Source organism: Papaver somniferum, chromosome 2 (assembly GCF_003573695.1).
Source record: "Papaver somniferum cultivar HN1 chromosome 2, ASM357369v1, whole genome shotgun sequence".
NCBI lineage: Eukaryota > Viridiplantae > Streptophyta > Magnoliopsida > Ranunculales > Papaveraceae > Papaver > Papaver somniferum.
In genome coordinates this window covers 131625042-131651092 of record NC_039359.1, presented here as the reverse complement: position 1 = coordinate 131651092, position 26051 = coordinate 131625042, and the positions used below count along the sequence as shown (strand labels likewise).

The 26051-nt window shown below is 38.4% G+C and overlaps 1 protein-coding gene across 1 annotated transcript; it reads left to right on the top strand.

Annotated features, from left to right (window-relative positions):
- Window positions 1-18353: 18353 nt before the first annotated feature.
- LOC113351969 lies at window positions 18354-25339 on the top strand. The gene is made up of 3 exons (XM_026595860.1): window positions 18354-18587; window positions 19295-19475; window positions 24968-25339. Exons 2-3 carry the CDS (start codon window positions 19296-19298, stop codon window positions 25337-25339), a joined length of 552 nt encoding a protein of 183 aa, XP_026451645.1. The 5' UTR covers window positions 18354-18587; window position 19295.
- Window positions 25340-26051: the final 712 nt, after the last annotated feature.

Genomic DNA, 26051 nt, shown 5'->3' with positions numbered 1-26051 from the left:
TCTAAGGATGCAGAAATCCGATATTTTAAGTTGTTTCTTTTGTTGATGAAATCTTTTACCAGGTTCCTGAAATTTTCATCACTTTGATACGACGACAAGAACAGTTTAAGGAAGTATTTTTACCATTAATTGTAGCCTTCACTTTTTTTAAACCTGTGGAGGGGATCCCAGTACACCGACGTACGTTAGCTGCCAGGGTTGCATTCTTGCTTGTGCTGCATCTAGTAACGGGTACCATGGAACAGAAGATTTTGAGATACACCGTCCGTGAACAACTGAAACCCTGGAAAAGAAAAAGCTTTTTTAATTTTAGAGATTTATATAGGTAAAAACAAAAATAACCAAAAAAACACTTCTTGAGCCAAAAGACGCAAATCCCCATTTTCTCAAGACAAACATGGGGATGCGAACGTCTAGGGTTAGGAAGACATGATTGGATCAAAAAGCTCCCTTTGTTTATCCTATACTGACTTTCTAAGGTAAGGCACATGTGCAGAGATTCTTCTTCTTTTGTTCCCTGAAGCACTTGTCACGTAGGACCTGAGATTATTTCTGAAGGTATTTAAACAATCTCCCTCATTCCTGGATACCCATTTAGACCCTTAATTATAGACATTGGACTTGCATGATACAAATTTCCACACGACTTGTGTATGAAGTTGATCTAACTCATCATTCATTGATTTTTTCCAAGAGAAGTTGCTCAGAGTTACATCAATGTTTCCTGGTTCTAAATGAGACGAATAGCAACCAGTTGAAAGAAGTCCTTCTGTCTTGGTTGTAGAGTCTTTTAAATGTTTGGAGATGATAGAAGATACACACATGGAGGAATCGCCTAACACATGTATAAAAGGCCCACAACGACTGTTACTACACCATCGAATAGAGGAGGTAGGACAAGAAGTAAGACTGCATATACCATCGGTACTTTTCTCTACATAATTCCCCGATATTATTGTACGTCCCTTTTGAGTAACATAAGGTTGCACAGTATTCTTACAAGGATTACTTGAAGCCTTTAGACTCTTTAAAGACGACGTACAGGGTTATCGAGGATGATCGGATGAACTTCCATAAAAGCCAGACCCTTGGCATTTTCCTGAATGGTTCCTAGTCACATCAGTTTTCTCAACAAATGATCATTGAACATTATTTGAAGGATGACAATTCTTTAGATAGGAACAACTGTATTCTCTCAGATTCAACGAGAGATTTTTACCGGATATCAAATCCTTAAGAGTTGCAATTTCTGCAACAAGACCAGAATAGATCCGGATTTGTTCTTCCAATGTCTTTTGAAGATTAACCAATTTATCAGACCTTTTTCTACGGTTATTTTTTAAACCTGGTGAGGCGTCAATTGAGACTTTACAGTCCATATAGTCAGATCGCCACAAACACAGACTTTTGAGGTCTTTAACGTGTTTGCCTGCTCTGATACCAATTGAAAAAGCGGGGGTCTAACAACAACACCCAATATTTCGCTTAGAAATCTGTATGGACTAACTCCGAAATACTTTGCTAGAGAATCAACTAGACAGTCATACTCAATCTAGATAAAAGTATCTCAAGGAGTTAATATCCCTCTCTTGATTTGATTTTTACTCAAGCTAAAAACAATAGCGAGTCTTTTTCAAATACAAGGAATACTTGGACGGTACCAAAGACTAATGTCCAAGGATCAATCAATATCAATCAACAACCAAAGGTTGGATTTCCAATTGATGATCACGAACGCACAACCTGTATTATTTCAATTATATAAAATATAATGCAGAAAAGAAATAACTTAGACACCATAAATTTTGTTAACGAGGAAACCGCAAATGCAGAAAAACCCCGGGACCTAGTCCAGATTGAATACACACTGTATTAAGCCGCTACAGACACTAGCCTACTCCAATCTAACTTCGGACTGGACTATAGTTGAACCCCAATCAGTCTCCCACCGATCCAAGGTACAGTTATACTCCTACGCCTCTGATCTCACCAGGATACCGCGCACTTGATTCCCTTAGCTGATCTCACCCACAACCAAAAGTTGTTGTAACCCAAAATCACAGACTTGATAATAAACAGATCTGTCTCACACAGAAAAGTATATAAAAGGATAAATCTGTCTCCCACAGATAAACCCTAGGTTTTGTTCCGTATTTTGATATAAAATAAAGGTGAACATGAACCAATTGATAATCCGGTCTTATTCCGAAGAACAGCTTAGATTAATCAATCACCTCTCTACAATCCTTCCTGACTACACAAGCGGATTGTTGAGGAATCACAAAAAGTGAGATGAAGATGTTTGTGACTTATTTATCTTTCCTATCGGAGAACTCTCACGATCTCAAGTCAATCAATCGATTGTACTTGTACGATAGAAGATGCAAGATCAGATCACACAACTACGATAAAGTAGTATCGGTCTGGCTTCACAATCCCAATGAAGTCTCTAAGTCGTTAACCTGATTTTAGAGAAGAAAATAAAAGGTTAATGGAGATCGAATCTAGCGGCCGCACTAGTAGCACACAGACGTGTGGGGATTAGTTTTGCACAATGCTAGGTGTCTCCTTTCTATAGCCTTCAAATCAGAGTTTTTCCTTAGTTACAAATCAATCCTTATTCACCATTAGATGAAAACCTGATTTAGATTCAAGCTAATATTTCTCAACCGCTAGATCTAAAACTTAGCTTGTCACACACACTTAGGTAGACGTTTACTGGGTTCGTGAAAACCATGCCCAAACGTGTACGTGTATGTTGGTTCAACATAGTAACCCAAAAAGGTTAACCATATGAGCATTTCATATTAACCTTGTTCTTCTTCACCATAACTAGTTCAATTGACTCAAATGAACTAGTTAAAGAGTTTTTCAATTGCTATGAGATCTTATGTAACTACACAAGATATAATTGAAACAAAGATGATTCGATTCGATTGAATCGGCTCATGAATATTATAGCCACGGTTTGCATAAAGCATTCCTTAGTAATTTAATGTTTCATGTTCAGAGCACATCTTTAGATCATAACCTCTTAAGTTCACAAACAAGTTCGCGGACTTAAGTTAATCGGTTGAGTTTTCCAAACTCAGCAGAAATTCTCGGGAAGAGAACTTCCGCCAGTTCGCGGACTGGGTTCGTAGACTGAGTCCGCGGACTAAGCACACATACGAGTTTTGAAAAATCCCAACATAAACTCTCGGTCGAGAACTTCCGACAGTTCGTGGACTGAGTCTGCGAACTAGGTTCGCGTACTTGGCAAGCCAATTCCACAATCCTCCCGATTTCTCTTGATCAACAAAGTTCGAAAACTTCGATTCAAGAAATACATGGTTATGTAATCTAAACTCTCATTTCAATCATTGAGACATTCTTAGAGGACGTTGTGTAGCCGTTATTCACAGACCGATTCACATCAGAGCAGTTCTCAAAGTGATTGAAACTTTTCATGACTTTCGTCGTTGATGAAGTTCCAGTCTCCACATACCTTTTATTGATGAAGTTCCACGGTTCCTTGTATAGATCTTCGTCGTTTTATGATGAATCGCCATGAAGTCCTTGAGCTCAACTACACTTTTCTATCCTAGTCCGAGACTTAGCTATGTAGGCTAGAAATCAAGACTTATAGTTTTGATCACTAACATTGACAAACATGCTTGAGATAGCAACGCATGCGAGGTTGACCGAGCTATGCTCTAACAATAATGCATATTATAGGCTTTCTAGGGATCGTAATTTATTAGAGAGTTCCCTTCAGTATCAAAAGGGGATATCAAATGATATGGCGTCGAAGTTAGCAAAATTGTCGAAGGAGAAGGATGAAGCCTGTCAGAGCAGGAACCAAGCTTTAAATGATTTTTAGATATCTTAAAGTGTTAATCGTCGTTCTGTTATTTCACATAATCTTCGTGTAGTTGTTTCACGAGACAAAGTTAGTCGTGAAGGCTGCTATTATTATTGCCTCGGTCCTATCTTTAAGTTTTTCTTGTTTTAACATCTTTTTTCTCGCAGAAGAAGTGATCTCTCTGAAGGAAAAACTGGCATCTTCTCAAGGGAGCTTAACTAAGGCTCTTAAGGAACGAGACTTCGCGTCTCGACAATTCTCTGCGTCTTCCCATTTAGTAGCTGAAGTCTCGCAGGAACGTGATGACTTGAGGTGGGCTAAGGAAAAGATCGAGCATTCCTATTTGGTTCTGGATCAGGAGTACCAATCTTTCGCAGACGAGGCCGAAAGAAAGTATTCTAAGTCATCCCAAAGTTGCGTGAATGAGGAGACTCAAATTGTGGTCAATTGGGTTTGCGAGAAGCATAACCTGTCGCGCGAGGTATATGCTCAAGTTCCTGTTAGCGATGACGAAGCAGAAGAGGTTCCCATTGAGAAGGAAAATGGTGCGAATGATGACAATGGTGAGGACAGGGATAATCCTTCTCAGTCTAGGGAGGATGTTACGAATTCGCAAGTTGTTGATGGCGTCGATGTTCCAGTTCAAGGTGTTCATGTGCCTGAGGTCGCAAGCCCTCCTGTGATTGCTTCTGACGTTGTTCCTTCGTAGATTTTGTCTCTCTGGTCGTACTTGGCTTATTTGATTATGGGTGCTCCCAAGATTTGGGGGCGAATCTTGACATTGAATGTTCATTTTATTCCTGCGTTTTTTGGTTAGGACAAGTAATTTGAATTCTATCTATTTTTATCATATTTCTAAGTGCTTTGACCGAGGAGGTGGGAAGCATGTAAATTTTAGTATTACCATACTTGCCCCTGCTTCCCACCTGCTCGGGAAGTTTTTCATGCGAACGTTATGTGTGAGAATCTAACTATATTGGTAATATTCCTTCCTAAGGTCAATCGTGAGATAGGTATTTATGCGAAGTAGGTTCTTATTGTTTGTATCATATGGTATTTACCAGAACATGTTGATGCAGTTTTATTTTAAGTATTTCTTATTGAGGTATACTTAGCTTGAGGGAGTGTGTTTCCTTCTTGTCTCAGTGTATCTTCTTCATGCCTCAGTCTCCCTTTGCGCTTCTGTGATAGCTCGTATTCGCTTGAATTTTTATAGGTCTTAACTGCCTCCTAAGTAAGGTTTTACTGCCTTCCCCACATAGAAATTTAAAGGACTTACGGTCGCCTTGGGTAGGGTATTCCACGTATTGGGAGACGAGATCTCAGTTCCATGTGCTCTTGCGAGTCATTGACCATCGATCTCGCCTTAACTGTGTTAGTATTCTTACTTCCTCGGGCTATTCTGCGAAAATGTACCAGGACTAGGTACTCCTGTGAGTAGAAAGCCCCAGTAAATTGTCGTCTTTGACACAATCAACTCCCTAATGGAGGGTGCCGTCCATTTATATTCCCCCTGAATCTCCCCTTCAAGGAGGTTACCCCTAACCATTTCAGTTGGGCTCCTCCCATCCAGTGATGCAACGACCAGTGTTGTCCCAACCTCATGCTTTTGGCCTATGTGGCTTACTAGGCACGAGATCACACCCTAGATGGGGTTTCTTTGGACCGGGTGTATCACAAGTTCCAGGCCATCTTCTATCTCCACTAGCATGCTTTTACACCCTATACCGGAGAACTTATTCGCTGAGTGGTTCGTTCTCAGTGGCCTCCAGCGGATAGGAATTTCACCCCAATATAAGTAACTTTCCCAGGATCACCAGTTATGACGCGCGTTAGGACTTAAAGGTCGCCTCTTACACACTGTGCAGTCCTCCGGTCGCACAGTTTTGTACGAACTAAGTTGACACGCCACAAATGTTGTCCCAGCCTCCCTAGGTAGAGGTTTTAATAGTATCTTGCTCCCCCTGTTGAGGTCTTACGAGAAGTTCTGTAGCTTCGCTGCGTAGTCTTTGATCTCGACTTCGGCTTGCTTGCTTTCTTATAAGAAGAACTTGTTTCATATTAAAGTGCTCTTGAATCGGTACAAATCCTTCTTCTTTTGTTATACTTTTTCATCATAGTGCTTTAATTTTATTGATCATGGCATGTATTTACTGCCTTCGCCTTTAATTACTTGCCCCTGTGCCAGTGCCAGTTTCAGTTTCTTGTGACTGTTCAGTGGTTTCTCTCTTGTTTCCACGACCACTAAGGTGTTCGTTTTCCGCGAGGTTGATGTATTCATCACACTGCACTCTCCACCTTGACACTAAGTCTTTCAATCTCTCCCCTCGCTCTCTCCTTAGATTGAATAGAGCTTCCTTTCCCATTTTGAGTAACCCTAGTTGGGCATGGATATTCATAAACAGCTCATTTGGGGTGTCGCCTACTCCTTGATGGTACACAGGTTTTGCTGTCTTATTTGATTTTCTTATCTCCTCGGGGATCAGGCTTTGCAATTGGTTGGCTTCGCAGGCCGTCTTTGTCCTACTGTGCCTCAACTTCTCCTTTACTCTTCGCACACTGGCATTCGCATTAGTTGTTCCTAACTTGATTTGACCTCTCATCTTTTGTTTTACGATTTCGCTCCGACATCCTTTCTTTATTGTTGGTCTTTCTTCTTCTCTTCTTATCATGTTAATCATCAGCCTCTCTGCTCGCATATCACCTTTCACATTTTGCCTTTGTTTCTCCTTTAACTTCGCCTTTCCTTAGTAACGTCGAACATCAGCTTCATTACACCTCTTCGCATTGGTGTTGTCTCCCATGATTTCTCCAATTTCTGTCGGCATAGGGAATTGAATTCGTCTATGAAAGGTCGACGCGACCCCATAACCCCATGAATCCAGGGTCTTCCGATAACATTGTATGGTGACTCTACGTCTACAACATAGAAAGTAACTATTGTTTCCAAGATCCCGGCGGAGATGATCAAAGTAATTTCTCCTTTCGGTATCGAAGCAACACTATTGAATCCATATATTGTGTAAGTGGAAGGGATCAAGTCCGAATCATGGTATCTCATGGTCTTGAACGCATGATAGAACAATATATCAATTGAACTTCCAGTATCTACTAGGATTTTGTTGATCATCCAAGGCTGCACTTTATCTTCTGCACTTTCTTTCCATTTGGAATGTGGTTGCATAGTCATGGTGACGACCAGAGGGTCTGAGTGTGTTCCTGCCTCTGCTGGTACGTCTTCCACTGTGAAAGAAATTGGTTGTTTCTGCCATTCTTCGAGCGCGCGACTTCGGGTCACTAGATGTATTTCCTCACCATTGCGATCTCTTTTATAGACTATGCTCAAAATGTTATCATGGAAGTTACATATGTCCTTCGTAGAATGGATAATGAGTTTATTTGCCTAGAATTCTGTCCAATCTCAATGCGATGAATAACAGCTGATTGAGGTCGCGGTGGAGCCCTTGGTATTTCTCATTCTTCCAAATATCGATTCAACTTTCCTTGCTCAATTAGTTCTAGTAGGTACCTTCGCACGTTTGTACAGTTTGCAGTGATGTGACCGTGAAACCGATGATAATATACAGAACTCGCCAGCTCTTGCTCCTCGCGGGGTTTCATGTCCTATATTCATCGGTGCTGGTATTTCTTAAGTTAATATGATCTCCCCACAAATCTTTTCTATTGGGGCGTTCAGCCTGGGTAGCATTATATCATCAAAGGGTGGGTACTTCGGCCTTCGCTCAAATCTTGGATGGTGGTTGTACCCAGCTCTTCAGTCATTATTAAACCGCCCCCCTTAATTGTCGTATCTTCTTGCTGGGTAGTTGTATGCGTGATTTCTATCCCCATATTCTCTTCAAAACCATTTTTCGTCCTTGCCTGACAAAGCCACTTCTTTTGCAGTCTTTCCTGCGGCTCGCTTCTCCTGTCCAACTCTAGGGGTACTCTCGACGTTATTCAGTATTCTCGGTATGAGTGTCGCGTTTCCTCCCTTCGCAGTTGTGATGGATGTCAAACTGGTGTTCATTTCTCTTTGCTTTTCCTTCAGGGTTATGAACTCTTCTTGATATTCTCTTAATTCTTGCATGTCTATGTCTTGCCTGATTCGGAATATCTCCACGTATAGGAGATCAGTGGGGTACAAGGCATTGACGAAAGCGAGGATTAAATGTCGCTCGAATACCTCCCCTGCTGATTCGCTGCACATGGTTCTCCATCGCGTCACTAAGTTTCGCAGACTTTCTCCATGTCCCCTTTTCAAGGTAAGCGCGTTCTCGATTCCTGCCTTTGTGCGATTACTGGTTATGTAGTTCCCTAAGAATAATTTTGCAACTGTGAGAATGAAGTCACAGATCCTTCGCTTAAATTATCGAACCACAACGAAGCTTCTCCTGTCAGGCTCGCATGGAAATATTTACACAACACTGCTTGATGTTGGGCCTATGGCATTAACGTTAGGTTGTAGGCCTTCATATGCTGCACTGCATTCCCGGTCCCATCGAAGATACTGAAAAATGTAGGTAAAACGCATTTCGCGGGAATGGGTGCTTGCAAAATGTCATGGGAAAGGGGAGATCGCTCTGCCTACTCAATCGCTTCTGCTAGCTTCATCTTTCCTCCTCCTCGCCTACTTTTATTTTTCATGGCTGTCTTAAGTTCTTCGAGCTGCTGCAGTATAGCTTGATTTGCATTAGTTTGTTCTCGCTCTCTTTGTGCGACTATACTTCTAATGCTCTTTGCTCCATCGCGCTTCTTTCTATGGCTATTCTAGTATCCCTTTCCAAACTAGTTTCTCTTCTGCGCCTCTGGCTCTCGCGCTATGAGCTACTTCCTCTTTCCCCATTGTACACCCGTACTCCTTGTTCCAGGTTTTCTCTCCTTTCTTGGTTTCTTCTTCTCGCTCTTCGTTCCTAGGACCTCCTTTCCATATCTCGTGTATTTTCCATTTCGCGTTCTCTTTCACGCACCTCTCGTTCATACTCAGCATGATCATTATGTACTTCTCTTTCCTCACTACAATGTCTTCTCCTTCTTCTTCATGAACTTCTGCTCGTTTGAGTTTATGTTTCTCCAATATGAGTTCGTGTTCGTATGTTCTCATTCAGGCTGTGATTTTCTTCCATCAGCAGGTTATTTTGTCTTGCCAAGTTCGCTCGTTCTTCTGCCAACTCTGCATCTCTTTCTCTGCTTCGTTCGATCCCTTGCATTGATTCTCTTTCAGTTCGTCTGTATCGGGCGAGGCGTTCTCTCAGCTGTCAGGTGGTTAGCTGGTCCTCGCCGTTGGGGTTCTCATCTTCTCCTCTTGTTGCTCGTTCTTAATCTTCCATAATATCAAGATCAGTCGAATGCATACTGCTTTCTTCGTACATCTCTACGTTGTTATTTTGTTCTGTTGGATTCTGAGAGATAACATCATTGTTCTGTTGTCCCGTTTCTATGATGGAGAGCAGACTGCGATTTCGAGTTTGTTGTTTTATCCCTCGCCTTTCTCCTTCCGCTGAAGTTTCAGCTTCGCCTCTAGCTCTTCTCCGGTCTGCCACTCTGTTGCTTCTCCGACTTGCGATAACGTGTGCTGCTCTAGATGCTATTCGCACCATTTTGTTAATCAGAAATGTTGTTGGATTGGATTTCAGGTAATCAAAAGGAATTTAACAAGGGTTTGATTGTAGTCTCAGTTGTTTAATCAAGGTAATTTGTTAAGATTTTTCTCTTTAGGATTCTGAGAAGCGAGTGATTCTTGAACAACACTTTTCCGAACCAAGTGGTTGGGTTTCACCGGGACTTCATAAAGATGGAAACATTTCTAAGGTAGGGTTTTTGTGAGAAGTAATTAACTGTTTTCAGAGATGATAGTTTCTATCTACTAGCTAGCAGGTGAGGATAATCTTCTATGTTTCTAGCGCCAAAATGTAGTTGCGGAAAATCCCACAACTACACCCAATGAAATGATAAGAACACAAAGTCTAAGTCATGGAGATAAACTTAAACTTTAATGATATTATACACCTCTCGACACTAGATATGATCTTCACACGAGCTTTTTATTAAGGATATGGTGTTCTTACAAATATGATGAAAATCCAAGTACATAACAATGGAGATGACAAATAAAAGATTAAACTCCAATGGCTTCTTTTCTCTCCATGATACTTGACTGAATTCTTCCCACCCCACCCCCCTCTCTTCATTATTTGAACCCTTATATAGGAAAATACTATGGTAGAAGACAAACGAATTCACGTGCAAAATCTCTGGTAGCTGATCTCTATTCATTCTGTCTTATTCGCCAGGCTTTGGGGAGATGTCGCTGTCATTCGCGCTACTGCTTCGTGCTCTTTTTGATATACATCGTGCTATGTCTGTCGCATGGTTATTCTTCGTACTTATTTCTCCTTATCGCATAATTATTCTTCGCCTAATTTCTCTCTTCTTGGTGTTGATGGTTATCTTAGTCAGGGCGAGGTCATGTTCTAGCTCTGTGCGATATTTCTCCCCTACAATTAGATTAAGTAAATGCCAATTATTGTAAGTGTATTAGGAAATAAAAACCAATCACATGTTATTCTCCAAAATATTGCATTCACATCAATTACGTTACTCTCCAAAACATTGAAAACCATATTTTTATCAAAACAGCATAAACCTAAATCAATAGTTACAGATGGAGATATCATAGTTTGTGAAGATATGATAATATTGAACGGAGGAAGAGATGATGAAGAAGAATGGAGGAAACAAAGAAGGATAGAGATATAGAGTTCCGCCATATAGAGAAGAATGATGATGATATTTGCCACCTACCCTGGAGCCTTTGGCGCTTAGGCTAACGCCTAACACTTCCGCGAGGCGCCAAAAGCGCCAAATTTGCTCGCCTAAGGGGCTAGTGTAGGAAATAGTATAAAACTTGGTTCCTCGGGCGCTAGACCTGCGCTTAGTGGGCCTTTGGCGCCTAGGCGCCCCGGGCGCTCGCCTTTTATAACATAGGCACTGACCAGTGAATTTCATCTTGGTAAGGGTTTTTTGCTTGACCAAGTTTTGACCTCATAAAAAATTACAGATACCTACAAAATACATGTCATTGAGATCAAGTGACTGTGAATTTAGAAAGCTGAAAAGTGCCCCAATAAAATGCAATTAGTATGCAAAATATTTTGTAGCGTCTACACGAAGAAACCTTCTACAGAAGTACACAATAAAAACAGTAAAAGATATAAAATGAATTTCTCAAGCAGTTAAACTTTAACCATAGTAAGCTCAACATATATCAGAACATAATTTTTCTCTGCAGTGTTGAAAACATTAGATACGTGTTTGCTAACATGATATTACAAGATATTTAAAAAAAATAAAAAATAGTCAATTAGGAAACTTACAGGATTAGGCATGTTGTACCTGGTGAAAGCTCCATATGAGAAACCATGAAAATGGGACCTGAAACACTAGATTACTGTGTTTGATTCAGATCCTGAAGAACTCGAGTATGTAAGTTAAAAACTGATTCAGACGAGCATCACAGGTTTTGATTCAAAAGGTAAAGGGAATCTAACAAACGGTTCATCCAACTTGGCCTCATCAACAAAATATAACCACGCTTTCATGTACCGCAAATATCATATAGCACAAAAGAAGCGTATATTCTATTAACAGCAGAACTAAAGGAACATTGTCATCATATAACTGACATGTTACATGGAACCAGAAATCCCATGACTGCAGTAACTTAATTGGGAGCAGCTATCTCCTACCCTTTTAATGCCAACAAGCCCAACTGATAACAATAATCTTTTTTTCGTTGCTCCCGAACTTTTCGTCTGCGCATGTGTTTTTGGTACGTCGCACGTATTATTCAGCAGCCACGTTTTTATAACTCTCCGTTGTATTATTCCCATCTCTAATTAAGGTCGTCAGATCCAACTATGCCTTATAAAGAAAACATTACTTCTCCATCTCTTTGTTTCGATCACTCTATTCTCTTTGTGGGATTGTAGCCATTAGAGAAACAACGATTAATGGAGGAGATTACAAATTGAATCGATTGTATTAATCTCCTACCCTTTTAATTCCAACAAGCCCAACTGATAACAATAACCTTTTTTTCGTTGCTCCCAAACTTTTCGTCTGCGCACTTGTTTTTGGTACGTCGCACGTATTATTCAGCTTCCACGTTTTTATAGATCTCCGTTGGATTATTCCCATCTCTAATTAAGGCAGTCAGATCCAACTACGCCTTATAAAGAAAACATTACTTCTCCATCTCTTTGTTTAGATCACTCTATTCTCTTTGTGGGACTGTAGTTGTTATAGAAATAACGATTAATGGAGGAGATTTCAAATTGAATCGATTGTATTAATATCCTACCCTTTTAATTCCAACGATCCCAACTGATAACGGTAACCTTTTTTTCGTTGCTCCTGAAGTTTTCGTCTGCGCACGTGTTTGTGGTACGTCGCACATAATATTCAGCCGCCACGTTTTTATAATTCTCCGTTGGATTATTCCCATCTCTAATTAAGGCCGTCAGATCCAACTACGCCTTATAAAGAAAACATTACTTCTCCTTCTCTTTGTTTCAATCACTCTATTCTCTCTGTGGGACTGTAGCTGTTAGATAAACAACGATTAATGGAGGAGATTACAAATTGAATCGATTGTATTAATCTCCTATCCTTTTAATGCCAACAAGCCCAACTGATAACAATAACCTTTTTTTCGTTGCTCCCGAACTTTTCGTCTGTGCACGTGTTTTTGGTATGTCGCACGTATTATTCAGCGGCCACGTTTTTAAAACTCTTCGTTGGATTATTTCCATCTCAAATTAAGGCCGTCAGATCCAACTACGCCTTATAAAGAAAACATTACTTCACCATCTCTTTGTTTCTATCACTCTATTCTCTTTGTGGGACTTTAGCCGTCAGAGAAACAACGATTAATGGAGGAGATTACAAATTGAATCGATTGTATTAATCTCCTACCCTTTTAATGCCAACAAGCCCAACTGTTAACAGTAACCTTTTTTTCGTTGCTCCCGAATTTTTTTTCTGCGCACGTGTTTTTGGTACGTCGCACGTATTATTCAGCTGCCACGTTTTTATAGCTCTCCGTTGGATTATTCCCATCTCTAATTAAGGCTGTCAGATCCAACTACGCCTTATAAAGATAACATTACTTCTCCATCTCTTTGTTTTTTTTAATAGGAAAGAAACTTTTATTATTATGATAGGTAACTACACAGGTTGTTTATCTTGTTGAATTAGTAATTCAATCCAATAAGGATAACTGTTTACCCAGTTAAAAGAAAGCAATTGAGTTCTTTCCATTTTAGCTAGAGAATCTGCTAAATTGTTTGCATCTCTATGCACATAGTTGCAAGACCAAAAACTAAAAGAACTTAAAATATCTAAAGCATCCTTAATCAAATTAAAAGAATTCTATTTGACTGCTGACTGCTTTCCATTTAGTGCTTCTATTACATTAGTGCAGTCACCCTCCGTCTGGATTCTTGTTAGACCCTTGTGTTTAGCCCACATAACAGCTTCCAGTAGAGCACAAGCTTCAGCTTGCTCCAGGTCTATCGCAGAAGATGTACCTCCTCGCAGTCCATCGCAGTCACGTGCAACAATTCTGCAAATTAGTCCCCAACCAGATATACTATTAGCATCTATAAAGAAGCCATCAAAATTAATCTTTGTCACATCCACAGGAGGTGGAGACCAATGATGTTGTAACTGACTAACAACTTGATGTTGTTGAGAATGAGGAATCTGAGTTATTTTCCAGTCATTCAACTGATTAAGAATTGAAGTAGCATTTTCAATATTAATATTGATATTATCAAAAACTTTTGCACATCTGGATTTCCAGATGTGCCGTAGACCAGAAGCTGCAGATTCATACAGGCTGAAATCCAACACAACATTGTTATTACCTGTCATAAAAAAATTTACTGACCAATCATACATATTAGAATTCAGAATCTGATTCAAGAGAACACTATCCACTTTAATCCAAACATTTCTGGCAATACTACAGTCAAGGAAAAGATGTTGTGGGCTTTCTATGTCTTGGTTGCAAAAAAAAAAAAGTATTATCATGATGTCTAGTGAACCTAGCAAGACTAGTTTTACTTGGAAGACAATTATGCATGAATTTCCACATAAAATGTTGTATTCTAGGTGGGAATTTATGTCTCCAAAAAGATTTCCAGTTTATAGACATGTTGTTCTTACTAGGTGTAACTGTAAGGTTTTCCTGTAAGATAACTCTATAAGCAAATTTAACAGAAAAAAGGCCATTGTAACTAGGTTCCCATCTTAGTTAATCTTGACCAGAGAAAGAAATTCTGATTTTCTTTATCTTTTCCACAGTTTCACTATCAAAAAGAGTGTTAATGGTATTGTCATTCCAACACTTGAGATCATTATCAATCAATTGGTTGATATAAACCATATTAGAAGAATAGAAATTAGAAGATGGGCGTTTATGCATATTGGGAATCCAGTTATCCTTCCAGATATGCACTGATTTCCCATCTCCAATTTCCCAAACATAAATTTCTTAGCAAATTCCAAACCTGTGCAAATCCCCTTCCAAATCAAGGAACCCTGTTGAGACACATTACCATTCAGAGCATTAGAGTTAACAAAATATTTGCCTCTTATAAATTGAGCCCATTGATCATCAGGGTTTTCAACCAATCTCCAAGCTAGCTTGGTTAAAAGAGAAAGATTCAGAAGATCAGTTCTTCTAATGTTTAGGCCACCTAGATCCTTAGGCAAAGCTATATCCTTCCAGCCTTTAGGAAAGTATCCTTTTACATTGTCTTTTCCCCCCCACCAAAATCTCATCTGCAGACTATCCATTTTATCAGTCAACTCCATTGGCATTTGAAAAACAGCAAGGTGGTGGCTTGCTAGGCTACCTAGGACAGATTGGTTCATAACAGTTCTACCAGGAGGAGCAAGGTATATAGGCTTCCAATTAGCTAGCCTACTCTTAGTGATATCTAACAAATGACCAGAAGATTCAATTTTCTTTTTTTTTTGAAGAAGAGGAACACCTAAGTATTTCTCATTTATGGACATTCTTTTTATCTTGAGAATATTAGATATCTCATTTTTAACATTACTAGGAACCTTAGCACTGAAAGCAATTGCAGATTTCTCAAAATTCACAGCCTGACCTGAAAATTTACTAAATTGATCAATTAAAGAAGCCAAATTTCTAGCATCTCTAGTTCTAGACTTAATGAAAATCAGACAATCATCAGCAAAAAAAAGTGAGAAACAGAAGGGCAATGCTTATTAGCCTTAAAACCATGAATGAGGTTATCCTTTTCAGCTTGAATCAAACCTCTAGATAAAGCTTCCATACAAAGAATGAACAGGTAAAGAGACAAAGGATCTCCTTGTCTTAATCCTCTTTGAGGGTAATAAACTTTACCTGGTGCACCATTCAACAAAATAGAGGTAGAAACAGTTGAAATACATTGATTAATCATGTTACACCAATCAGTTGAGAAACCAAGTTTTCTTAGACTATCAAGGAGAAAAGACCATTCAATTCTATCAAATGCCTTTGACATGTCTAGTTTTATAGCCACACAACCATCTTGTGCTTTGGTCTTTTTCATAGAGTGTATTAATTCATGGGAAATAACAATGTTATCATGTATTAGCCTACCAAAGATAAAAGCAGTTTGGGCTGGGGAAATTATCTTATCAATCTAGAAGCAAGCAGTTTAGAGATTATCTTATAAGAAACATTACACAGACTTATAGGCCTAAAATCTACAGCTCCCTTAGGGCAGTTATTTTTACGGATCAAAGTAGTAAAGTTATGGTTCAGTTGCTTCAAAATATGATGAGAGTAAAAGAAAGATTGTACCATTTTGACTACTTCAGGTCCTACTGTGTCCCACATCAACTGGTAAAAACCAGAGGGGAAACCATCAGGACCTGGAGTGGTCCAAAGCTTCATAGCAAAAACAGTTTGTTTAATTTCCTCACTAGAAGGCATAGAAATCAACATATTATTATCTTGTTCAGAGATAAAAGAATTTATATTATTAAGAAAATAGTTAGAATTAGGGGGATGAGAAGTCTTACTCATATCACTGAAATGTCTAAGTAATTCATCCTCAATATCCTTCCTATTATCTAACTATATCCAAATATTATTTTGCAGGGACTCAATCTGAGTTCTTTGTCTCCTAAATTTTGCTTTTTGATGAAAATAAGCAGTATTTCTGTCATCTAACAGCATGGCTTCTTCCTTACCTCTTTGTTTCCAAAAATCTTCTTCCACATCATACCAATATTTTAAATTCTTAGTCAGTTCAGTTATTCTATCAGCATTTTGGGTATTAGTGTTTCTAGTAAGATCAGACAACTGAGATTCAAGGTTGGCAATCTGAGTACAAATATTCCCAAAGTCGTGATAATTCCGATGTCTAAGTTCAATCTTGGTATTGTGTAGGTAACTAGCAAGTTTAAAGGCATCAGACCCATTAGTAGTACATTTGCATTCAGTTTTAATAAGTTCAGAGCAAGTGGGATCTTTAAACCAAGCTCTATTTACTCTAAAAGGCCTCTTGGTACTGCACTCCATTTTACTAGTTACTAGCAGTACAGGACAATGATCACTACCTAGAACAGTAAGATGATATAAAGCAGCATAAGGATAAAGGTCATTCCAATCATAGGAAATTAAAGCCATGTCCAGTCTTTCTAATATGAGCTCATTACCGCTTCTCCTATTAGATCAGGTAAAAGGATTACCCATGTAAGACATACTACTAAGACCATAATTAAACAATAAAGTATTATTGTTATCAATCTCATTTTGATTGGGAGGATTACCACCTTGTTTTTCACTACTGTTGAGTATAAAATTAAGATCTCCTAGGACAATCCAAGGACTGTTATTACTTTGTATAATATGATTTAGGTGGGTCCACTAACTCTCCTTATCATTATCATTCAAAGCACCATACAAGTCAGCAAGGAACTGGAATTTTGACTATCTAGTTTCACTAAACAGTTTATCATGTTAAGCTGCATATCAATGATCCATAGATCAATACCATCCTTCCATAGCAAGCACAGACCACCAGATAAGCCTATAGGATTTAGGTAGGTGATATTTGTGTATTTAAATCTTTTTAGGAGAAAGCTCATTCTTTTTTGTTGATTTCTGGTTTCAGCTAAGAAGATAATATCTGGGTTTTGGGATCTGATGAGCATTTGTAGATGATTTCTAGTATCTTTATTTCCAAAACCACATACATTCCAGGATAAAATCTTCATGTTTGAGAAGTAATTTAAAAAACTAAAGCAAGCTTTATAAGTTTTATGCAAAAAGAGTAGATTGTAAAAGGTTTTTGTGGGAAATACCTTATGTTCCCCTGTTGTGCCTTTGGATTGTTTCTCCTCTGCTGTGATTCTATCTGTAGATGTTGGATCCATTTGTTCCTTGTCATGAGAGCCATCACTAGCTGAGTCTAAGGTACTTTCTTGAGTAGTTGAAGTCCTTAGCCTTTTACCTGATCTGCCAGACACCTCCCCTTCATCTTCTTGAGCTAAGTGATCTAACCTTGAGATTAAAAGAATACCATCCTTTGGAGGGACAAAAGGAGTTTTCTTTGCTTCCTCCTTTTTTTGTACCAGAGGGATATTCTCAGAGCCACTTGCTCCAGTCAACACTTTTTTCCCAGCAATATTTTGCACACTTAAGAAATAGGGTTTATTATAAACTTTGGTAAGGAACTCAGAAGCTGCTTTACAGGCACCTGTGGTATGTTTTATGATGTAACAGCTGGGAAGATGTTTTGCGGCTGCTTCTCATAGAAGAACTTGATCCACCTTGTATACCCTGCAATAGTCTTTGATCCACCTTGTTTTATCAAAGATCACTCTATTCTGTTTGTGGGACTGTAGCTGTTAGAGAAACAACGATTAATGGAGGATATTGCAAATTGGATCGATTGTATTAATCTCCTACCCTTTTGATGCCAATGAGCCCAACTGGTAATGGTAACCTTTTTTTCGTTGCTCCCGAACTTTTCGTCTGCGCACGTATTTTTGGTACATCGCACGTATTATTCAGCTACCACGTTTCTATAATTCTCCGTTGGATTATTCCCATCTCTAATTAAGGCCGTCAGATCCAACTACGCCTTATAAAGAAAACATTACTTCTCCATCTCTTTGTTTCGATCACTCTATTCTCTTTGTGGGATTGTAGTTGTTAGAGAAACAACGATTAACAGAGGAGATTACAAATTGAATCGATTATTTTAATCTCCTACCCATTTAATGCCAACAATCCCAACTGATAACAGTAACCTTTTTTTCGTTGCTCCCGAACTTTTCGTCTGCGCACGTGTTTTTGGTACGTCACACGTATTATTCAGCTGCCACGTTTTTATAACTCTCCGTTGGATTATTCCCATCTCTAATTAACGTCGTCAGATCCAACTACGCCTCATAAAGAAAACATTACTTCTCCGTCTCTTTGTTTCGATCATTCTATTCTCTTTGTGGAACTGTAACTGTTAGAGAAACAACGATTAATGGAGGAGATTAGAAATTGAATCGATTGTATTAATGTATAAGAACCAAAACTTCTCTTAGTTGAACGATTCAATTTCTGATCTTCTCCACAAGAATCTTCAATTAAGTTTCCAACAATTAATGGAGGAGACTACAAATTGAATCAACTGTTTCTCTTTTCTTCAATTAGGTATGTACATGTCCTCATATCTTTTTTTTTTCTACTGTAAGCTATAATTTTAGGGTTCTATTCATATTCTTCATTAGGTATGTAATTTCAAACTATTAATCATTTGACTTTTATTCAAAATTGGGTTTCCCCTGAATTAGGTTAGGGCATCAAACATTTAAATCCTAATTATTTGATTATTACTTCAGCTATTAGAAATTAGGGTTGTTTCTCAATTAGGGTAAAAAAAATTAATTTATAATAATTGTGAACGTGTTCCTTAATTTGGATTTTATTTAAAATTTCGTTCTGGTGAATTCAATTTATTTCGCGAAATCGTTGATGGGTATCCATATGTCTCTATGGAAACTGAATTCTCTGGAATTGTGTTGCTCCACTTGGGAATTTCAAAAGTAGCTCTGATATTCGTTTATCACATATGTTGAAGTTGATTCAAAGTGTAACAGATAAATGTTGTATATGACAACTTAGTTTTAGGAAATTTAGTGTAAGTGATGACGTTTTCGCCAAAGTTTGGTTGACATTGGCACTTAGTCAACTATATTAGTACATGGATTCTCACCACAGTTGTTTGATGTCGTTTCTTATATGTTGTTGTGTGTCTATATGCCATGGTTGTTTTTGAAATTTTTGTATGCCTTCTTCTGTATTTTTCTTTGACCACAAATTTTTTCGAAGTTTTTGATGATATGTTTTCTCATTTTAAGCATGACTGTCATAGACTTGGAGCCATACATGGTGACAGTTGCACCAAGCAGATGGGTAAGTAATGCAGGGGGTTCACCTATGCCGATATGTGACCCTGTAAGAAACTTGATGAGACAACAGGATTTGAGATGCAACTTGGGCACAAAAGAGAAGGTTGAATACGTTAAGTCTCTGTTTCAGGTATTTTAACTCTCCTTTTTGCAGAGTTCTGATCATACTGCATAACTATATCGAGCCAATTGTAAGAAGGATTAGACTGTGTGTTGTCATATTGATGTTAGGGATTAACTCCACGACCCGTCTAACCAAATTAAGTAACATTGCAACTTATACTGAAGTTACTTCTCTTATCCCATGTTATAGTAGTTATAGAAAATTCACGGTGTGTGCATACTGGAGATGCACACTTTAAGAAAAGTGAATCCAAATTATGAGATATTAGCCGGTATCTAACCACCCTTTGTATAAAATTTTTTTTTGATACCTTAAGGTGGATCAAAGTTGACAGCAAAGAGGTGTCAGGCGTGGATACCAAGCTTTTCATTGCATTGTCAATCCGCTATCTGCGTATGCATGTCGTAAGAACCTTTTATTTATCCGCCGGATAAGATTTGGATCGGGATCATTATTGAGGTTGCTAAGAGAGAGTCTTGCACGGATAAACTAAATAATCCTTACGGAGTAAGATCTACTATTACCATAGAATAATAATAGCATGAGTAGTCAATAACATCACCTGCAAAGGAAATATAAAACAGTAAAACACCCATTGATCATTTGTCAACGTGCAACGCACGTGCATTATACTTGTTTATGTAAGGCGGCCAAGCTTTCAATAGAGATCGATTTTATAGTATCACCACACATGTGCGTCACCTTAAAAAACAAGTGTGTGAAGGAGTATCCACCAAGGGACTAGAGCGATGATTCAGTAGCATCCTTCACCCACAGAAACAACTTCTTTGAGTCCTTCACTGTTGAACAAAAAGTGATTAAGTACTCGATCCGATAAAACACTTACAAGAATCTAACTCATGAATTTGAAATTTCTCCACAAGCCTCCAAAACTCATATATACATACATGTATAGATAAAATGCATTTGGTTCAGATGTGTGCATTGCCTTACCGGTTATTTTCCAGAAGAATTGTGTTCTAATGAAGGGGGCCAGCTGCTTGAGGGACCAATTCTGTTACCCGTTCCATTTCTCTTGGTAATGAAGTAGATAGAATGTTTGCATTCTTAGGAAAACTGCTTCGAGCCTGCAAGAGAAAGAAATCCATATTTAAAATAGGAAGTTAAACTGACAAAAGAATAACTCTTTGGATAGACAACTATTTGTAAGTACACTAAATAAGTGTATCTATGGATATCCTATCCAATTATTATAGGTTAATACAATGTCCACCTGATTTAAACAAGAAAATGATGCGTTGAAGATGAAAATCCACAGAGACAAGTACAACATCATAAGACTTAGTTATAATTCTTTGAAAATGATCTAAAAGAAAGAAAAACATCACCACTGGATATAACAAAAATACTTACATGGTTCTCAGTTGAATTATCGATCAACACCTAAATTCTTGCCTGCTGACGATTTGAATTGCATGTGAGCTCCAGGACTAGCAGCAGTGCTTGATCCTATGTGCTCTGTCACCTGAGCCAGAAAGGATACAGTGTTTCCACCTATTTGCTTTATACCAGACGAATAAAGTTGAGATTCCTGAGAAGAAGTTGATAATCTGAAATGAAAAACAAATGAGATCCGCCGTGTGGAGCATCTAAGAATTTTAAATTTGTTTACCCTGGCGTCTGTCAGTATCCATCATCATTGCTCGGTCGCTAGTTCCTCCAGATATTGCCTGCGAGACCAAAAACCAGCTCTTATTAGAGAAAATACTTATACTTCTTGGTGATAGCATGAAAAGCTACTTGTAAAAATTAAAAGCAAAAGAAAGCTGCCTGGGTTAAAACTTGGCAGAATGTTAACACTCATCAAATGTTTAGCTATGAAAAAACACAGAAAGCCACTTCCATTCACAACAACTCAATGGTCAACTCCGTTAGAATGCATTTTATAGTCTGTGTATATGATAGTGCTACGTAGGAATAGTGATAGTGATTCCTGAACAGTGTGACCAAGATAGTTTACCTCATAACTAACTGTGCATAATAAGTGTATAAAAAGGGAGCTTCTCCTATGGGTGTAATCACACTCTTCCATTCACCCTCTCTCTTTGTTTCTACATGGTATCAGAGCAAGAGAGAGAGGCGAAAACCCAAAGACCTACTGTAGTTTAAATTTGAGATTTAGATTTGTATGTTAGATCCTTAAGCTATTCTTGAAGAAGTTGTAAGTTGTTCCTGATGATCCAGTAGTTGTTTGTACATTGAATTCTCCTTTGAATTTTGTCTTTTGTGTAGAGTTAAAAGTCGATCTATGTCTAAAGAATAAATAGTTTTTCTCATTCTAGAAGTTCAGCATCTTCAGACTTTTCTCATAATGAAAATATGATTGTCATCAAGATGACATCTTACAAGTTGGATGATACAAACTAATTGTTTGGTCTCATTATGTGAAACTTTACATCCCTACTCACTAGTAAATGAAAGCTTGGGTACTTGGTTTATAGAATTTTTAGATCAAAAGAACTTCGTCGAGCTGCTGTGTCATCTCAGGTATCTCAAGAAAGTTCATCCTTGAATGTCGTTGCTCCATCTAATGATGTTCCAATAGTCTCAACCGAAGGCCTGACGAGAAAGACTCTCTATGTTGTGATTATTGTCACAAGCATAGACATAACGGGAAGACATGTTTCAAACTTAATGGGCGTCCACAATGACCAGGGTTATTCTAGTGGAAGTTTTGGAGGAAGAAGATGAGTTTCTAGTGGGGGTCCAAGAGCCTAATGCACAGCTGATTGGGGGTGGGGGTGGGGTTGCATCTTTTCTGACTACTACACCCAAGTGAAATTAAAGACTACAAACTACTTAAACATACAAGATTCAATATGAACAAGATGTAAAGAGCATGAAATGTAAAGATTAACACAAGCATATAACGTGGTTCGGCCTTGAAGACCTAGGTCCACGGAGAAGAAGATGTTTTCTTATTGATTATAAGTTCTTACCCTTGAAAGTGTTTCAGATATCTTCTTGATTCCTCACTTTCTCTCTGTCTAGATCTCTCTCAGGAATCTCTGTAGAAAGACCATCTAATACTACATAAGTTGTCCATCTCCTTGTACATGGACTGGTATTTATAGTCTAAATAAACTCGTGATGGCTTGATCATCCGAGCTGGGTGAGCTATCTTCCATCGTGCTGGTTCCCTCGGGCTGGCTCTATACTATCCCTCGTGATGGCTTGCTTGGTTCTCTCTCCGAGTTATCTCGCTCTCCCCTGGATCGTGTTGGCCTTCTGTGGAGAACCTCGCGCTCTATTGCCTCGGGGTCGTAGTATAGATCGTCCGAGTCTTCCGTCACGATGTGCAACTACCCCTGTCCTGTTCTTATCCTTCATTAAATGCGGTCTTGCTTTTTAGACTTGATCGTCTGAGCGGATTAGACCTTTACCTACACGCGTCATTCATGTGGCGCCTGTGCAGTTGCCTCGACTGAGACAAATCCTCCTTTTTAGAGAATGATTCGGTGCTCCTACCTTATCATCTCATCATGTATTCATCCCTTGAGATGTTGACACGTGGTCATCGGGTATTTCCCCACACAGGGGGTGTAATTGTAATTGTACAAAGGTAATGTATAAAGTGAGGGGTTTACACTCCGAGTTGAACACACTCTTCCATCAACTCTCTCTTGATTTCCACCGGGGACCTACCCGAAAATCTTTTTAGGGTAGGCCTGGAGCTGGAAAATTACTAATGCGGCTGACGGTCGTGACAAATTTTTTTGAAACAATTTGCATGACTCGTGGTTAATTGGGATTAGGCTATAAAATACTATATATATAGAGACATGTAAACTAGTAAAATGCGTAAAATTAACAATAAAAAGGACCGGAGGCAAAAAAAATATTTATGTAAAAAAATAGAATAGATGAAAAAAAATCATGTTTTAAACTAGATATTGGGCTAAAAATTATATGGGCTAATACCGGCTGACATAATTCTAACAAACTTTCCGGTGTAAAACACATTTGGGCTAAAAACAAGGAGGGACTAGCCCGGGTTATCCCCTTGCTAGGCACGTCCATGATTTCCACATGGTATCAGAGCTCAAGAGAGAGAAGAGAAAACCTGCATTGGTACCCTTCTTTAACCTTATCTACTGTTGCTTCGATCTGCGATTAGGATCCCGAAGTTATATCCCTAGGCTGGTTTAAAGTAGCTACAAAATGTTGTTCTTGAAGAAGTTGTAGTTGTTTGTAAGTTGGTTTCTCCTAGAAGTTTGTCTTTTTGTTGAGTTGAAAGTAGATCTATGACTAGTACTTCTAAGAATAGTAGTTTGTCTCATTGTAGGAGTTCAGCTTATCTATAATTTTCGCATATTGATAGTATGAGTGTCAAAGCAGTATCGGAACTAATTCTGAAAATAGTATATCTCCAGTACCTCAAGAAAATTCAGATTTGAACAGTGTTACTCCATCCATTTGTGAATATTGATGTAACAAAAATAATAATAGAAGAGGGGGTAATCTGTTTGGAGGAAAAAGAGGAGGTCGCGGTGGTGATTCAATATCATACCACACAACTGGCAAAGACGAGTTTCAACCTTCATCATCATCACTACCTAGTGTTTCTCCTCACCCATGTCAAGTTCAGGCTTCATCATCATCATTATAGCATTTTAGCATAAAGGAGTATGTTAGAATGCAGTCATCCGAAGAAATTGTGGTGGGTCTACTTCAATGACTCAATCAGGTGTGATAAATTGTTGTGCACTGAACTCTAGGCGTGTGATAAATTTAGGATTCTTTGGTTGTTGACAACTATGTTGCAAAAGGTGCCAAAGTGTCCATATTTTTCACTGGGCGCCACGTTGTGGAAAAAAAAGAGACCACTTTCAAAAAGGGCTCCCCGGTAATGCCTTTATGGGCGATCGGGACAATGCGCCAGTTATCTGGGCGCCCAAAATTGTACCTTTCTATAAAAATTAAAATAAAATCTTTTCCAATTGATTTTATAACTTATATTAGTTAACTTTCCAACCCTATCCTAACTAGTATTGGATATATATATTACCATTAATATATTCAATTCATTTACTTGTCTATTTTACCTAAAATTTTGCATATCCGTGACAACTAATAGTATTACATAATTTAGTTTGATATGATATTCCTACAATTTACATGGTAAATATTTATGTGATTATTATAGTAATACGTCGGCTCAGGATTTTACCCCCGACGTCGCGCTGCGCTTTAAACCTTTAATAGCATAGGTTGACACTGGAGCAAATGATCACATGTCTACCAAGTCCGACCTCTTTTTCACTTATAACCCCAATCCTAGTAAACCTTGTCTTTTGATAGCTGATGGATCTCTAATTATCGTCTCTGGTGAAGGACGTGTTCTGATAGCTAGTTGCATGTTTATTCATACAGTGTTACATGTTCCAAATCTTTCTTGCAGCCTTCTTTCGATCAATCAAATAACCAAATATTTGAGGTGCAAGGTTACTTTTTGTGAGACACGTTTTGTTTTTCAGGATCTTTTCACTGGAGCAACAATTGGTTTGGGAAAAGACAGAGGGGGTCTGTACTATTTGGAGTTACAAGGGGCAAAAAAAGATGACAGTAAAGAGCTTACAAATCAACAAGTTCATCTAGTTCCGAAGATCTTGTTGTGGCATAAAAGATTAAGGTCATCTATCTCTTTTGGATATTTACAAAGGTTGCTCCCTAACTTGTTCTCAGAACTTGTTGTCTCTAAATTTCATTATGAAAGTGAGCTAGCTAAATATCACAATGTCCCATACCATTTAAGCATGAATACAATTTATCTCTTTTTTTTGTTTTTCATAGCGATGTTTGGGCTCCTTCACGAGCCACTACTACTTGTGGTATCCGGTGGTTTGTAAGTTTCATTAATGATTACACTTGGGTATTTTGGGTTTATTATTGAAAGACAATGAGGTCCGTTCTGTTTTTAAGATCTTTCATAAATTTTTCCTTACCCATTTTAACACAAAAATTCAAGTGTTAAGATCTGATCGAGGTGGTGAGTATCTAAAACAAGGTCCTTCTTTTTACTTCCTGGAACACGGGATTGTCCACTAAACCTCTTGTACTGATACTCCTCTGCAAAATGGTGTTATTGAGCATAAAGCCGGCACTTATTAGAAGCTACTAGATGTTTGTTGTTTTCTATGAACGTGCCAAAGAAGTATTGGGGTGATGATATCCTTACTGCAACGCATTTAATAAACAAGATTCCTTCTAGGATGTTCGAGTTTCAAACACCTCTTGCAAATGTTTCTCTTGGTCTTTCTTTTGAACTTCCTATACATGTTCCACCAAAAAATTTTGGGTATGTTTGTTATGTTCATGTCCATAAACAAGATAGAAGTAAATTATATCCTAGAGATCTAAGTTTGTTTTCTTGGGATACTCGTCTACTCAAAAATAGTATAAGTGTTGTCGCCCTCCTATATGAAAATTTTATTTATCTATAGATATAACCTTTTGTAAACATCAAGCCTAGTTCTCAGGGTATTCAGGGGATTCTCTTCGGTGGGAGAATAATACATGTTGAGAAGATCAGCCTTGGTTTGATATTCCTGGTTCGGTACC